This window comes from Cylas formicarius, unplaced genomic scaffold, assembly GCF_029955315.1.
Source record: "Cylas formicarius isolate icCylForm1 unplaced genomic scaffold, icCylForm1.1 PGA_scaffold_3__17_contigs__length_32017465, whole genome shotgun sequence".
Classification (NCBI taxonomy): domain Eukaryota; kingdom Metazoa; phylum Arthropoda; class Insecta; order Coleoptera; family Brentidae; genus Cylas; species Cylas formicarius.
In genome coordinates this window covers 20,910,419-20,928,147 of record NW_026844326.1, presented here as the reverse complement: position 1 = coordinate 20,928,147, position 17,729 = coordinate 20,910,419, and the positions used below count along the sequence as shown (strand labels likewise).

Below are 17,729 nucleotides of genomic sequence, written 5' to 3'. Positions count from 1 at the left end.
GTAAACCTACCCAAAATATTTAGTATTGTTAACCGTCTACCTATAAATATTTCCTTATTTAGTAGAGTTCGCCTGACGTTATACCGTTTTTATGACATAATCCGGTATTTGTAATCCTCAATAAATAGATCCGCAAATCCACAATGACGTTCCAAAACTGTACGTCGGTATTTCGTGCATTCAAATGCTGAAGGCTGACGGATTTGTGTAGAGAAAAATGCATTCTTTCTGTAAAATGTTTGTTATAAATAAACCAGGTCTCATCTAAATATATGATGGGGTCGTTTTTAGCACGAATTTCTTGGATTTATCTCCGATATCGTCATTCCATCAAAACTTGTCTCTTATTGATGGTTATGTAATAAAAATCAATTCTTCATACGAAAGCAAGCAAAGTCTCTTGCCAACAGTTTCAAAGACACTACGCAACTCTAAGATTTATAAAAAGGTAACTAATATGAATTAATATAACAGTTCTTGTCTGTTATTGGATAAAAATTTTCAATTTTAGTGTACCCTGTGAATGATAAACGATTTGTCAGTCGATCGACAAATAAATCTTAAATCGCTATTAAAAAACCCGGTTTAAAGCGAAAACAATTATCAGCGGAAAATTATGTAGTTATTTCGCTATTAATATTATGCGTGAAATGCAAATTTTTACAACCTTGGGCAATAAATGTGTGAATATTAAGTGCGACCGGTCTTTATAGTCGTTTTCATCAAATTTGCTTTTGCAGGATAAATTTCTTCTATGGATTCGTATTTTTAAAATTTTATTTCTTGTAAAGTAAGTCATAGAAACTGGGTTTGTACTGGGTCGCCAATTAAGAAAGCTACTCTCGACAGCACGAAATTTATTTTTTCAAAAAAAATTAAATGCAACGATATGATTTTTATTGCAACAAAAGTTCTAACACGCTAGTGAATCAGCAAAATGTATATAAACAAAAACCGATACAGGAGGAATCTAGAAGTTTTATAAAAAGTAAAAAAGTTGTCGGCAATTTTCAAAATGGCTGAAAACTGAAAATGATTGCTTTGGTTTAGAAAGAAATAATTTCTAGGAATAGAATGTAAGAAAAGAGAACCTTCTATAAGAAGAATAACTAATTTTATGCAATTCAGGTATTATAATAATATTGGTCATTAATTTGAAATCGTTCTTTGTTCCTGCCTATATTTTGTTGTTTTATGCCAGCGATAACGAAAAAATTATTTTCATGCAGTTTCAGAATGTCTCGTAGGCGGATTGTTGCGATGTAGCTTTAAAACGCAACGTGCAGATTAGAACAAAAAAAAACAGTAAGCGTCCGACCAGGCTATAAATATCGAATAGGCCGGGACCCGTTAGATTATAGCCATTATAAATGTCCTATGCCTTCATAAAACCAAATGTTATTACATCAAACCATAGTTAATTAGGCGGTCGCGGCTGGTTTTTACATTTAATATTCCGTAGGGTTCATTGAATCCAAACCAATTAATTTATTCTATTTGACCGGTCGTTTTTTTTTTTGGTAAAGTGACATCAGATTTCGGTGATGCGCTGTTCGACTCAATGATTATATTTAAACGATAGATTTTGGTTCTCCGGATGGTCTGGATGCAGCTCTATAGCCGTTAGAACAGGAAGACAGCTCAGATAGGAAAGGAGAAAATAGTACGACGGAACGTGTCATTTTCTATATAGCGACTTTCATTTTGACAATAGGTTAGATGATAACGGTGCGAAACCAGAGATAGTTGTTTTTGACATATAACCAAATCTAACAGCACGAACTATTCTATGCTCTATAGAAAGAACGGTAATTTCAGAATGGGACTAACAGCTCGAACTAGTGCATGCTCTATAAAAAGAACGATAATTGCATAATGGGACATAATTATTATTTAATGAAGCACTTTCTCTTTTATACCAACTTTTTTTGGAGCCATATTTGTACAAATTGCTCGAATATATAAGAGTAATCACAGACAAATGATGAACCTTTAAGTCTATATGCACTTCGTTGGATCTAAAAGAAAAATAAACTAAAATGCTGCCACAGAATGGAAGGGAACAGGCAGGAAATTTGGGATTGGGTTGCTCCAGAAAGCAAGAAAAGAGACAGGACAGGACAGAAACTTACACCAAATCAAATTCTAACCGTGCGGCAACTGCAAGGTTGTTATACTATTTACAAAACTTCTGTATTCCTCCTGCGTTGGTTGATGTTGAATCGAACTTGCTAACGTTTTGCCAATCATCCTGTTGGCTTCTTCTTGACTGGCTCGCATTTTACTCTGCACCTGCTTATATATTGCCTCGGATGAATGATTCCCGAATTGGTGACAGTTAAAGACCTGAGTCACCGTAATGATTGTTAGGTTGCTTATAGATCTATATAGACTAATTTTAACCGCGACTCAAGTCTTTACCTGTCACCAATAATCGGTCATCCGAGACGATGTTTTAAAAACTTTTCATCCTGTTTTGTGCTGTCGATCTTTGAAAGGCAACGACGTTCTGGTAAAACTTTGGCTGCTGACCCAATATTTTTTTCGTTTTTTTGAATATCTTTCAAAAACAAAGTTAAAACGAACCGTAATAAATGTCGGTGGTAAAAGATCATCAACCGATTCACGCGGAAATTACACCGAAGGTGCATCTCTTCGACGTCTAATTGGCGTTGTTTACGCCCATTAGATTTCCTCTCAAGTACACCTGCGCGAGTCGGGTGCTATTATGCCTCGCAATTTCCATACGAAATGGCGTGACGTTATTAAACGGCCATTTTCTTACGGTTTCGTTCCAGTTTACGGTCAAATTTTATTACGAAACGCTCTTGTTAAGTTATTAAACTCGCTTCTAGTACGTTTTTAGACTTTTTTACGGGCGACCCAACGACCCCCGTTATGGTTTCTTAAAATAGGCGGGAGACATACAATGGACTCCAATGGGATTCGTCTGAAATGCCTTCGGTCGATACTTGCGTTCTACTAGGATTTATAGATTGTTCTAAAGAATGAAATTTAAAATTAAAACGGCATTCGAACATTAATATACTTATCTATTTAGTTACCCCTTAGCTTTACAACCCCAAATTTTGATTCCCTTACTATCCGCCTAAAACACAACGACATCCAGTACGGAGCCATAATTCTGTCACAGCAAGCACTTTTCTCTCGAAACAGCAAAGTTTACAACAACTTTAAGTTCTAAGGTTCCCCTCTTCTAGCAGCCATATTGATGTGATTATTGTGTGTAGTTGATAATATATAGAGTCTGTCCTAAATACTTTTTTGTTTTTTTTGACATTAATTCGCTTAAATTTCGAGAAGTGATCTCTCCATGTTGTTAGAAACTCAGTTTCATCTGTAATGAGACTTTGTCGTAAAATACGTTTCAAAAGGTTCCCCGTTCTCCATCTGATTGTTCTTAAAAACAAATTCTGAATGACTTGACAAATTTTGGATGTTCATTTAAAAACAAAATCGACAGTTACTAACTACTGAAATGAAATGAAATAAAATGAAATGGTTTATTATCATTAGCATACGCACATTACGCACAAACATTACTAAAACTACGCTTGTAATTGACATAAGCAATGCATAATTATATACTCGAATCGTAGTAAATTACATTTATATAAAATCAAAAGCTAATTTACACTAATATTAATATTAATATAAGAATATGTTACCATTTTTTGGAAGCTTTTTTTGGTGTTTGTCGGCAGACCATTGAACAATCGAAGCCCATCGCTAAAGAGGTTTTTTTGCATTTGTATAGTTTTAACAAACTGAATATCAAAATCATTTTTACCCCTAACATTGTTAGAATGTTTGTACGACCTAGGAATTAAATAATATTGTAAGTAGGATGGAAGTAATTTATTTTTTTATTTTATATATCAACAATACATTAGAAAACTCAATACTCTGAGACACCGACAACCACCCTAAAGACCCAAGCATGAATGGGAGTGTAACGTGTACAACCCAGAATAGCAAGCATGGCTTTATTTTGTAGTACTTGCATGAACATCACTGTTTCTGCAAGAAATCAAAAGCGAATTACAATACCAAAAATGAGGAGCGATAATCGTATTAAAATCAAGACGTCCGCTCCAATGGTTAAGCTCAGGCGAAAGTCTACGCAAGAAACCTTTTTCCAATTTTTTTACAAATATAATCTACATGTTGTGAGATATTTAATTGAGAATCTAGAACTACTCCCAGATATTAGTGAAACATTTCCTATTAACCTACTATCAATATAAATCTTAAAATTATTGTCCAAAAATACATTACAATTTTGTTTACTCCCAAATACCGTATATGCTGTTTTATTTAAATTTAACTTGGGTTTGTTTACGAACAATCAGTCACTAAGTAACCCTAATTTCGAGTTCATATTGTCTACCATTTCTAAGTAATTTTTCCCAGAAATTGATAGCAAAGTGTCATCCACTGCCCTGGGGAACACCTATATTGTTTTCTAACTTATCACATACCACGTTATAAATTCTTGCTTCATGGAATCTGATCCCATATGCAAACAGTTTATCTACCAGACGTCCTCTATCACTTAAAACTATATTACCGTCATGAATGTCAGACCTCCATTTTGAGCACACATATTGTAAAGATGATTCAGTGATGAGTGATGAGTGTTTTTCCCGAAACCCAAACTGCCCTTTAAACATTAGTTTATTTTTTTCTAGGAAGCTACGCAGCTGCTTACACACAATTGTTTCTAAAACTTTGTCTATAACCGATAATAACTGGTACGGAACTGGTACTTTGGGTATGGGTACAATAACGCTTGCCTTGATCTCTTCGGTAAATTTTTTGGTCTTATGTGAAGTATTTATTGAATATAATTTTATCAGCTGTTGATTTGTTTTTCAATTTCATTACAATACTTGTTAGTTCATTTATATTCAGCGTTTCAAAGCGTGTGAATTACTTAAGATTTCCTCCAGATTAGTTTTTATATTTGGAATACTTGCAGCAATGTCAAAAATGCTTTTTGCATAGAAGTTGTTAAAATTTTATTCCATTTTACCCAAATCATCTTCAAATTTAAGATAGTCAAAGTTGCCTGCATTTCTGCGTTTGCAGCTTATTTAATCCCATTAACGTTCGCCACATTTTCTTGCTGTTTCCCTTACACCGATCAATGTTTCTTTCATAATATTTCCACTTCTCACTTCTTAAAATCCTCACCAATCGGTCTGCAACTTAGTATGGTTAAACATTTTATAAGCTTATGCCTTTTGTGACTGACTCATCCAAGTTTTATTTTTCATTAATATTTTTTTTCATTGGTACTATCTTATCTACAACCTTGTTTATGTTAGTTATAAAAGCCGCGTATATCACATTAAAATCGGTAGAATTATAATTCCGGTGGATACCATACAACTCTGGAATTATTTTATTCATATTTTCTTGATTAATCTGGCGTTTCCGGTTCAAAATTGAAGTACCATTATAATTTTTGTAATTATGTCTGCACTCTCTATTTAATTCAATATTAATATTGCACCAAAAAAACATTTAATTTTTGGGGGTCAGGTACAAAAACTTAAAAATTATGGAAATCTACTTGACTTCACAAACACACAATAAATGAAATTCAATAATGTGTCGTACCTCCTCGAGCTCATAACTGCTTGTATTCGTCGCATTAACCTTCGGATGATTGCTTGAGAAATGTTTTCCAGTTCCAATAGATCAACACGTCCTAACTCTTACAGGCTATTTGGGACGGGTACGTGATGCCGAAATAATTTAATTGTAATTACTCAACCTGACCCAAGTTTTGGTTTTTAACTTAAAGTAATCAAATCACAAAATAATGGCTATATTTTTTGAAATAGTGTTGGAAATAACTGAGTTTAGCCAAGAAATCCCTAAACGTTTTGCAGTTATTCATTCATTTAAAAATATAAAACCTGCTGTAAATGCTGAAAATCAGTAATAAAATGATATTTCATCTAGCGTAGCATCATTTTGACTGATATATTAAAATAAAGCTTTTGGCTATATACGTCCATAAGAGCGAAACAGCGTGACAGCGCACGATCTACTGCGCCGCAACATTTGACAACGCCGCCTTAACGCGCGAAAGCGCACGAAGCGACGCGTTGTCGGTCGAGCTGGTAGAAGGTGCACCGGCTTCGGGCGCAGCCTTCTTCTCCACTTTGGCGCAAGAGTATCTGGGACAGGCGAGGTCACTTACACGGGCCGCGTCGTCGCGAAAGAATAGGCGCGAGAGGACGCGACATTTCTCGCAAAAGTGAAATGTATATGTACATCCGGGTGTCGATGCGAAAGAATTTCGACGACGGTGGCGTGGCGTTCATGTCTGTTTCGTTGTATTTGTTACGGTTATAATGTCAACTCGGCCAGTTTAGAGACTAGTCTGTACTGCATACCAAGTATCCAAATGTCTGGTTATTTTCATGTAAAATATTTTTTAACTAAACGAGCTACGAGTATTGTTTGGTTTGTATATTATGCAGCTATACAATATTTACTGGCAAAGTTCAAACCACAACAAAAGTATACAACCTTACCAGGGTTCTTAGCTCGCCCAGTGCTGATTGAAGATTTCTAGTAATGCATAATTAACTCGTTGGTTAGTACCTAAATTAACTAGTCCTGTTTGATTAATGTAGTTCAGGATAGTAAGATTTGTCAAAAATAAAGTTGACATTATTTATATTGACAGATTCCGAAAAAAAAAAACACGACAATAAACAATAATCTTTAGACACTGTAAACAGTTTTTTCTTCTCCCTTCTGTAAAATACCTTATTACCCACCGATCTAGCGTGCGGGAAGCGTCACTTTACCACGTCAGTTTCGTTTCCCACGAATCCGAGCCACTTCGGACATTTCCGGGATTTTACCGCACGGATTTGGGAGCAATCGAATGTTTTCGGAGATATTTCGCACTCTTTGAATTTTGTCAATTCTGACGGTCATGTCAATGAATGTATTCGTGTTGTTTTGCGAAAATGTACCCAAAAACTAACGGTCGTAGAAAAAGTATAGTATGCAACACGTACGGTAAACTTTTTAACTCACTCGTTTATCAAAAACTCGTGAGTCAAGTGACGATTACCGCACTTATTTCTTAATATACTATTTTACATAACCTTTTGATCATGTGATTACATTTTTTTTTGTGTAGTGTCTCTATACATGTGGTCTGCAATTGTTGTTGCAAACTTTTTTACTTTTTTTTTATTTGTCAATTGTTAAAACATTTGTATTTTTGGTTATCGTTTTTAAATCCTATTCCAATCCATCCATTAAAAGATTTATACAAATATCTTCAATTTCATTTTTCCTATAATTGTTTTGTTAAAAATAAACCCACTTAACATGCGAAAAATCTGAAAACTTTACAAAATATCTCGTTGCATTAGATAATATAGTAGTCATAAGTTCCTCAAAATTAATGCCCTTTATGTTGAAGAAATTCTATATCTATACTGCAACCTGTTGAATTGGCGAACTGTAGGCGATCATTTTTGGACGCCGCAAACAGGTGTTATTGGTTGTATTCTGTTATGAGCATTAGGCAAGACCTTTAGATTTTCTAGTAGCTATACAGGCTTTGCTGGTAATAATTGCTAATATAAGTTATCTGACAGTCGTGCTATCAAACGAGTATTTTATCAGCCAGTGTTGGAAACCTGTTTTCTGGGAAAGGCATGCTTGTTTATTTTATCAAATGCAACGAGACACGCGAAATAGTTTTTTTAGACGAGCATTTATCAGTATTTGAGGTTAAAATTAGCCTTATTGATATCGGCTCCATTTCTACTGGAAGTATAAAACTTATCTGTAAATTATTTCGGTTGTCAAATATGCACATACCTTACCGATGGCAAGAAATGTAATAATCTAACGAACTTCTTCAGAACGGAAACTTCGGAATTGCAAACGGACCTCAACCTTAAATAGATGAGTAAAATAGGTCTTCACAACGGCATATCTAAACAAAATGAAATGTTTATTCTCCTTTCAAATGTTATTACATCTACGTTTAACCAGTAATTCGGACGCAAATGCAGGGTTGTGGTCAAAATATACTTTGGAATAAAGACTTGTAAAGAATGTTATCACAATATTTAAATATTAGAGTTCGTATTCTTCTTTTATTGCTGCTGTGTTTGGCTAAATGGGCTAAGGGACCTATACTACGGACGGTCACCGTTTTCGGCGCTTTGTTAATAATTTAAATGATTATTTTTGCATGAGCCATCGACTATCCTAGTTTCCTCGCAACGAAAAAAACGACAAGGCTGTGGGAAAACAATTCCGTGCGTTGACCCGGCCGGCGATTGGCCGCCATTAGAAGGTCGCGGGCAATTCTGCGGGTTGCCCGTTATTTCCGAAAATTTTCATTCATAAGCCGAAACATGGCCGCGAACTCGGCGTACGTGAGTGCGTGTACGTGCGAAAGTGGAGCAAGTTCGTATATTATATATCCGAAGGTGGAGCGGAGCGGTCATAGCCGCGTCGACGTCTCCTCCGTCGTGGCGGCGACGGCGACGTAGTGGAATGGAAAAGAGCAGTAAAGCGGCAAGCGACTGTCGCTAATTTAAATACGATTCGCATCGCGGAGCAGACGAACGGTGACCTTGGAAGGTCGACGTCCGTTAAGTAGGCGCTGCTGCCTGACGTTGCTTTGCGGTATCGCGGACGTGAGTCTTCGCCGAGAGGCTCCGCGGTGATACTGGCCGTTTTTCGGAAGAAGATCGTAGCGGATAGGGAACTGAACATATCAAAAATTTGCAAGTCATAAGGATATGTGATATAAAAACCTGTATCAGAGAAACTATTTCTTTTCCTCTAAAATTGCCAACGTAGCTTTTACAGGTTTAAAGCGTTTATAATTCTCTACTTAATAGAGAATTTAACGCTAGTGTTGTTGCATGTGAATTATGAAAAGAATAGTACCAAATTCCAATAAAACCGCTACGTGGCTTTGTATTTCAAAAAAGCAGCTTCGCGACTTCTTGTCCTAGCTTGGGCCATTGTTTTTCTCTCGTGCTCTTACGGACCACTGTGGAACTTTCGCAAAATCGTTGTAATTTTATTGTGCATGCCCTCTGTATAAAGTGACTTTCACGCCCCGTGAAGTTACGGTAAACTTTGGTAAATATAAGAATTTGTACCAGTAGTAGCCATATCCAATGATATTTTTTCAAATATCTCGCTGCTGGTTAATTGACGACTAATGATTGATCCAAAAAAACTGAAGTTTTCGGGATATTGTAGAAATTTTGCCCCAAAAACAACACACCCTGTATGTAATTCAAAGAATGTTCGTAGTGGAGGCTATCGCAATGGTCCTCCCACGTTTCTTGGTTCATTTTTTCCAATAGAATAAATGGTTTTTGAAACTATGCAGTACGTCATAGTAATAAATGACATCGCTTCTAGATTGAGTGCGGGAAATAGGGATTTTAGGGATAGACGAAAACCGTAAATACGAAAATGGCGGCCCTCGATGTTTCCTGTAATACTGTTTAAACCAATAAGCCATATTTTGTGCGAATTTTGATTTAGTGCTAATAATTTACTCTGGAAAAGAACAATTTTCAGAATATTTTAGATTTTTGTCTATAATTGAAAAACGCTCTATATAATCGAAAAAGCGCTTGAAACCAAAATTTTAGTACCGGATCTCCCGCGTCTCGTGGCTAAAGAATTTTGCCGATTAAGCTAATGATTTACGCGACAAAAATTTTTGTCTGGAAGCCAGAATAACCCAAAAAAAAATCCAAAATTTTTAAAAAATGCTTGTCGAAAGTTGGTTGATCCCAGTTTCTACAGATATTGGTATGGACTTATGCTTCTCTGCTAAATTTGAAGTCAATAGCTATAAATTTTAGAGAGCAATCACATTATTGAATATAGCACAGAATATTCCGAACACGCCGTACAATATATGAAAACCTTAAATACAAAAGTTTTATGCAGTCCATACGCGTGAAAGAAAATGGCAGCTGAAACACACCCTTCTAGTTATAGCCAATTATCCTGATAAGGGGAACCCAATTTTTAGTTTTTTGCAAATATACAAGGTGTGACGGTGACCTTGTCATTATCAAGAATAAAGATTTTTGGTCCAGATCGAGGCCATTTCTTTAGGGTCGCGTATCTCGTGGACCGTTTAAAAATAGCCAAATCTCAGTGCACGTTTTATGAAGCGTCGACAGAGAACGAGGAACGGACAGACATTGAAAAAAATTTTTTTTGCCCTAGGACCTCCCGCTATCAAGATATGAGTTTCGTTGCCGAGCGCGTGTGCTTTCGGAAAATTCGAATCAATCGATTTGTCGAAAGCAACAAAAGACAACATAAGAAACCTTTTATATCAATATTATTTTTTCTTCCCACACAACGGGTCAGTCAGTTTTATTGGATTCAATAAGCCGAAACCATTTATCTGCGAAAACACTATTGGGTATTATTAGTAAATACGTTTTCAAAAATGGCATCTTAATTTCGTTAATCGTGTTTCTGTAAACCGATCCATTTGTTTCCATTCCAGTATTTTTTTTAACAGAAGTTGAAATTATTTTAATATTTCTTGAAGTTGTCTTGTTTAAACATTAACTGGTTAATACAAAGCTAGATATCGTTTTAGGCTTCAATATAAAATATTCTTCGTAATTGGTTTCATTACATTGTATACCATTTTACTTTTTGGTGGTATCTTCAATTACGTTTTCTAGAAATAGAGAATTGAGAATGAGAAACTAATACATTTGCAAATCACAACGTCCTGTTGGATTTTTTAGACGTTGCCAATAGGATGTGCGTATTTTAATATTTTCTGCACGAAATTTCATAATATTTAATTTAATATAGGAGTTGAAAATATTTATTTTATTACATTCACCGTACTAATTAGTTTCAATTATTCTACTTCATGTGTCATTTTCCGTCGAAATGAGATGTTTTAATTAGCATTTATTTGATAAATGGAGAGGCGCCGTTTTATCCTATCTCTAGATCTAATTAAAACGAATCTAATAATTAGAGAAAAGGCTATTGTGTTCTGATACTTTTACGATCTGAAAACGGTAAATAAAGCAAAAATTCCGAGCGAGCAATAATAAATATGTATTCTTACCAAATTTGTGTGTAACGGTAAATTTTTCTTTTTTTGTTCCAGGTAAGACATCGTATAGTGCGCCTCGAAATAGTATTTTTATGGTCATACTGGTAGGTAAGTAGAGTTTTTAATTTAATTGCCAACGCACAAACATTTACCTACTGTTCAGAGCTTATAAAAATGAAATTTTAAAATAAAAATGAATTTAGTTCGCCAAACAATATACCGTAAATTTTCTAACCGTCTAACCGCAGGCCTACGTCGCTCTCTTTGTAATCCTCAGTTTCGCAATTCCACAATGATGTTCCAGAACCGTAGTTCGGTACTTCGTGCATACAAATGCTGAGAGGTGACGGTTTTGTGTAGAGTCTCATCGGTGAGATTCCTCGATTATTATTAGCCCATGCAGTGAAAAATCCATTCCTACTTTAAAATCTTTTATTATAAATAAAAACGATGGAGTAAATTTAGCTATAAAACAATATTGGAATATATGGTATATATGGTACCTCAATAAAAATGGTACACTGTGTCTTGAAAAACAATTGAATAACAGTAAGTTGGTAATTACTAATCACAAACACTAGACCGAATAGGAGTAACTAGAAAGCTTCGACGGCTAAGAAAATACTATTTCATAAAACTGACAGCGGATTTCGATTTCACCAAACCCCACATTTCAGTTTAAGGTTTTTAATGTCTTTTTAATATGCTATATCAACCTATCTAATGGGCAAATTCAACTTGAAATCGAGCTATTTCAACTAGGGACTGATTTAGGAAGATTTATTTAAAGCATTATATGAATCTAATCAAATAAAATGTCCCTACTCTCAAAATACAACAGTCCGCACAGCACAGTTCCTGTCGGCTAACATCTTACAACAGGCGGTTCTCTTAAACTCATTCCGAAGTCAAAAGCATAAAAGGTTGTAAAAACGGTATATGGTCGGGCGAACTTTATGCTATTGTACTAGGTTTTTCAAGACAAAATTCAGATATCCTGAAATCTAGTTAAAGGATCATTTTAACTCCATATTAGATTTAATTTATTAATTTTGTGCTCACTATTTGAATAAAAAAAGAGTCATATTGAAATTTGAAACGAAGTATTTTGAAAGATATGTTTAAAAGGACTATTTTTCAAAAAAATGTTTTCCTGTCTCGACCAACCCGACCCACTCTATATATTTGAAACCGGAGTTTTCGCTTACGTAATATAAGATAAAATAAAATACTTATTTAAGGTGGAAGATAAACGTTTATCCAGGGTATTAGTTAATAGATTTCACGGCGTACTTTCGTCGATTAACGACTTTTCTATATAATTATTGATTGCTTGTAATTATTTTTGCAGTGTAGTTTTTGGTCTCGTTGGTAACGGAAAAAAATTCCGTTAAAATATTATCGACGCGCGAAAAAAAAAAAACTTGGGATTGCTTTCACAAAATTTTAATAGTCTTATACGCCCTTCAAACGTCAAGTAATTTTGCAATTATATGGTCAATTATAGTTGACGTTTATAACGGTAAGGTCATCAGTTGTAATTTTTCGTATATTAAAAATCTCTAACAAGACATTCTGGAAAAACTTGTGTTTGACGATGGTGTCTTTGAGGATAACGCTGAGCATGAGGCTAAAAGACTGCCTTTTGCATTGCCTAAAGCAATACAGTCAAATCAAATCAGGTAGGCGCTTTGTAAAGTAATATCTCAAAAAGTAAATTGTTTGTTAAGCCAATGGAAGGCCGGGCTTGTTTATTTAAATTTGTACGGCTCTAACAGATACCCTGTATAGACCATTGTGAAAATATCACATTGAGTACATACCATGAGCCCTTGGTTGAGTATGGTATTAATTATGAATCCCTAGCTTGAGTTTTATGAGACTTATGTTGGTTGATGTGACACAACTATGACACTGACACATCAGATGATGAGGTAATATGTAGAGCTTCCCATTTAAAAATAGATAAAAAATTTCTGTATAACTGAAAATATTTTTAACTTGTTAACTCTATCAATCTTGGAACTTTGGTCAAAAGATGTTTCCCCATCTCTTACCATCTGTTGACGCACTCTTTATTAGGCTCTGTATTTTTTTCTGTCAATTGACCGAAATAATTTTAAAAATACCATGAAGTTTATATATATTTATTTATATTATGCGTTACATCGCCCTAAACAATCGTATTCGGATATTCCTTAAAGAGGGTTAATAGGTAAATTGGACATCAGAAACCCATAATAATCTACTGTAAAGTACATATTATTATTAAATAATGATAGGTAACATTTTGCAATTGCAAGATGTTCTTTAAAACATTTTTAACTAGTCAATTAAAAAGTGGTCAATTGACCGGTCAATTAAGAAGTGGTCAATTTGACCAGTTCCAACACTACTCAGTATACCTACATGTTCTTTTGAAACATCACGTATGTCATTTAATATCATATTTATTTAAATATGATCCTCATCATTTGTCAAATTGTACAAAATTTTCCCTTAAAATGTTTTAGATGTATGCGACGACAATAAGAAACATCAAAAAGAACTGTTATTTGACATCTCAACAACAATAACAATCAACATGGCTAGTGTTGATTGTTGTCAATTGCCCGTCAATTGACCACTTCTTACTTGACTAGTCAAATTCGATCAAAGTGTTTTAAATAACATCTTGCAATGGTAGAGTGTTATCTATCATTATTTTAATTACTACGCCGTTGTGATGTCGGATGTCTGGGATTTCCAATAACCCAATCCCAGAACGACGCGACGGCGACCGACCGTACAATATATATAATAAATAAATATAAATTTCATTGTATTTTTAAAAATTTTTCAGTCAATTGACACAAAGAAATTTTACCGGTCATTGACAGTTCTTGTATTCGACGCAGTAAGTAATTTTTTTGTAATCGTAATCGTGTGGATATAAATCAATCAAAAACGAAATTAAAAGAACTCAATCTCGATCCTTAAAACTAGAATGAGGATGATAGATGAGCCAAAACCAAAATAAAAGCATCGGAAAGTAAAAGAAAAAAGAAATTGGATGATTTTTGTTGTCCTTTCGAGTAACGTGTTATCTATGTTCGATTCCCTTTGTCTCTTTATCGATATATCCTGTTTATTGATCGGTATCGCGGCCATCATTGTATCAAGTGCTTTTGTTTCGATTGGCATATTTGCTTATGTGTTATATCAGTAAAAATCTTAAGGTAATTCATAACGGTACTGAAATAAATGAAAAGTTAAGTGTGCGCTGAGTCGCAATAATTCTCTGTTATTATTAAATTGGGAAATTGTTAGATTATTATTTTGCTTCCAGTTATGACATAATGTTTATTCTTAGCCGAGTTAACTTTGCAATATTATAAATATTTTATTTATTTAGCTTAATGCTATAAATAGCAAAATTCACATAAGTATAAAAGTACAAAAGCAAACAGAACAATTTTAAAAGAAAAATCAGAATACAGTTTTGGGGCAATAAATAAGTTTTAATTAATCTATTTTTTGACGACCTATTAAACTCTAACAAACCTTTATTTAAAATCGATTGACTAGGATGAAATCAGTACTGTTTCTAAAGTATTGCGTTATATGTTTTTATCACGGCTGTCCAAACTTCTGTGCTTCTACTGACTAATTGCAAACAATATGATAGTAGCATATTCGTTTCCTCATCAAAAGAGAAGAATTAGTTTTTTGCGGAAAAATAGGTTTTACCAATTTCGCATGAACGATAACTTCCCCCGTCATTTCTGGTTGACAGAGACATACTTACCTACAACATAGTTGTTTATTTATACTATGAAAAAAATGAAGAAGTTCTGTTTTCAACACTTTAGCCGATATATTTCGTACTTATTGCGATTTTAGCAAAGTGTTACTTCCATTTATGTATGTCATTGGTGTGAATACACCAGAACTTCCTCTCATTGAATTCCACGAAATGTAGAGAGAGAAATGCGATAAGAAAAAGGCGCGGCACTTTTGCAGACAAACAGCACCGCGGGTGGCAACATTAGCGGAGGCGGCGCGAGACACCATCACCAGCAACACAACCATCAACCTTCGCACCACCAACCCCCCCAACAGTCCCAGGGTCAGTTGGCTGTCGCCGGGGCGCAACACCAGTTCAGCGTCGGAGGAGGAGCGCCGGTAAAAGGGTGCGCCGTTGGTAAGTGTCCTGTAAATTTACCGACAGCACCTACCTCACTTTTTTTATTGCATCTTTCAATTTTTCAACGATAATGATCTTATTCCATAATTAATAAATTAAACGATCTTGTACGTGAAGTTCAATCTTAATTATGGGAGGCGACATTTCTAGGAGTTTGAGTAGTTACATTAAAAGTTTACAATTTTAAAGCTAGGAAAAGGAAAATTTCAGCATATATAAGACCTCTGGCGGAACAAATATTAAGCTTCCGTGGAAGTCATATTTAGAATGACGGCGTTGTTTTGATATGAGTCGCACGTTTGCGTTGTATGGTTTGTGTTGATATTGCTTAAAAAAATAGTTCGTTTGGTATCGTTCGCGATTCAATCCCTTTATAGATTCATCCAATACAGAAAAAATTTACCGTTTTAAATCCAAACACAACGCATATTACTCTGTTGATGGATGATACTCAAGTAATATTAAATAACAATTATTATCTTTAAACATATCTAGCATACTTATAGGAGAACTGCAGAAATACATGTACAATTTCCCGCCAAAAATAAAAACTATTTTTTTTTCAGATGTCTAACCTTTAACAGAAACAACACTTGCTATTTATTATAGAAAATTACCTGTAACAACACAAAATGTAAACTTACTTTTATCTCTTAATTCAACATTGCATTAGCAAACAAATCACTTTCTGACCGCAGTAAGGTTATGTTGTGAGAATAGAGATGGGCAAGACCGAATCGATGCCGAACAATTTCGATTCGATGATTTAAAACTGGAAGCTCCTAACTAAATATCTTCTTGTTCTCAAAGAAAATGTGCTAATATAATATATCAGTGTTCAAACAGTTCATTTAGGATTTTTAATATTTTTATATTCACATTGAAAATGGAATTTATTATAAAAACTATAGAAAAATCCTTTTATCCTTTCAAAATCTGTCTGATGACGGGGAATTATCATGTAAAAATAAACTTCTTCTTCTTCTTCTTCCTTCTTCATATTAGGCTAGTCGCCTGTTCCTTGGTCGTCTCTGTCAGTTAGACTGCCGAGTTGTCGTACCAAAGTTTTCGAGGACGTCCTACACTGATGCGACCTAGCGGTGATTTGTCGCGTGCAACTCCTACTATCCTTCTATCGTCCATTCTACTGACGCGTTCGTTTCATTCTTTCATTCTACTGTGTACCCATTCATTTAGATTCTCCGTCTTGCATACTCTTCTTATGCTCTCATTTCTCTCTGTATCTAACAGTGTTGTTCCAGCTATTCTGTGAAGTACTCTCATTTCGGTTGCTTCTAGTAGTTGTTTGGTTTGCTGTATCAGGTCAAGTGTCTGCAGTGTATTGGTCTCACCTTTGCCTTATAAATTCTTGATTTTTTTATTTCACCATATCGTATCATTGAGGCATTCTGCTATTCTTGTTGCCTTTGTTGCTCGTTCTCTCATTTCCGCCTGAGATTTCTATGCCTAAGTACTTAAATTTCATTTCCTGTTGTATAACATTTCCTTCAACTCTCAGTTTGCATCTCCGTGGTACTTTTGATGTCGTCATGCATTTAGTTTTATGGGTTGATATTATCATATTAAGTGATTCGGCAGTGCAGTTAAATTGTTGTAATAGACTCCGTAAATCGTCTTCATTTTCGGCAACTAATACGGCGTCGCCGGCAGAATACTAATTTCCTGATCGCCGATTCTGTATCCATTTAGTAAGCGTACATTTCTTATTATTTCATCCATAAGGATTTTGAAAAAAAGGGGACTCGGGGATAAGTTTGGCTTGAATTTGATTCGCTTCAAATATGTTTTCTATGGTTTTGATGAAGTTGTGTGAAACTTGTCTATTGTAGACAAGATGTACTACGTCTCTTATCACTTTTGTTGTAAGTTTCAATGTGGTGCTTAAAAATACACATGTTACAAAATTCGCAGAATGTGGCGATGACTTCACAGTTTTATAATCTAAACACAAACGTGGTCCGCTGTTGCCAAATTCAACAAATAAGTTATCTCAAATGACTTAGTTTAAAAACGAAGTACTCTCATCACCGAACATTAACAAAGACAAAGATGCACACTCTAATCTAATCTAATAATGCTATTTACAAATCTTCTGGATTCCTCTTGTGTCGTTTGTTGATGACGTTTCGCTAATCCTCGTGTTGATTTCTTGAGACCTTAACTGACAATTTCACCAAGTTCGTCACTCTGACCTAAAGTGAGTGACAAAGTGGTCGCTTCGCTCGTGCGGCCAATTGTACACGCAAAAACCTTTTTAGACACTAAATTTCGCCAGGTATGGTCTGTTCATAGATATAAGAAAGTGACCAATTGCTTTTGAATGGGATTATCCAAGGGTGGTCATTAACATACAATGCATCCAGATTATTACCTAAAATT

General features: G+C 34.8%; 1 protein-coding gene across 6 annotated transcripts in view; it reads left to right on the top strand.

Moving 5' to 3' along the window:
* The window catches only part of LOC132699161 (protein alan shepard), a 90,868-nt gene that overhangs the window by 57,641 nt on the left and 15,498 nt on the right, over positions 1-17,729 (top strand). For 5 of the 6 annotated variants that reach the window (XM_060665711.1, XM_060665710.1, XM_060665709.1 and 2 more), the window contains one exon: positions 15,146-15,326. Coding sequence is in view for 2 of the 6 variants with exons in the window: in XM_060665710.1 (XP_060521693.1) it covers positions 15,146-15,326 (181 nt within the window). In the remaining 4 variants the exon portion in view is untranslated. Of the gene's footprint in view, positions 1-11,197; positions 11,252-15,145; positions 15,327-17,729 lie in introns of all 6 variants that reach the window. The other variant, XM_060665714.1, reaches the window with a different exon arrangement.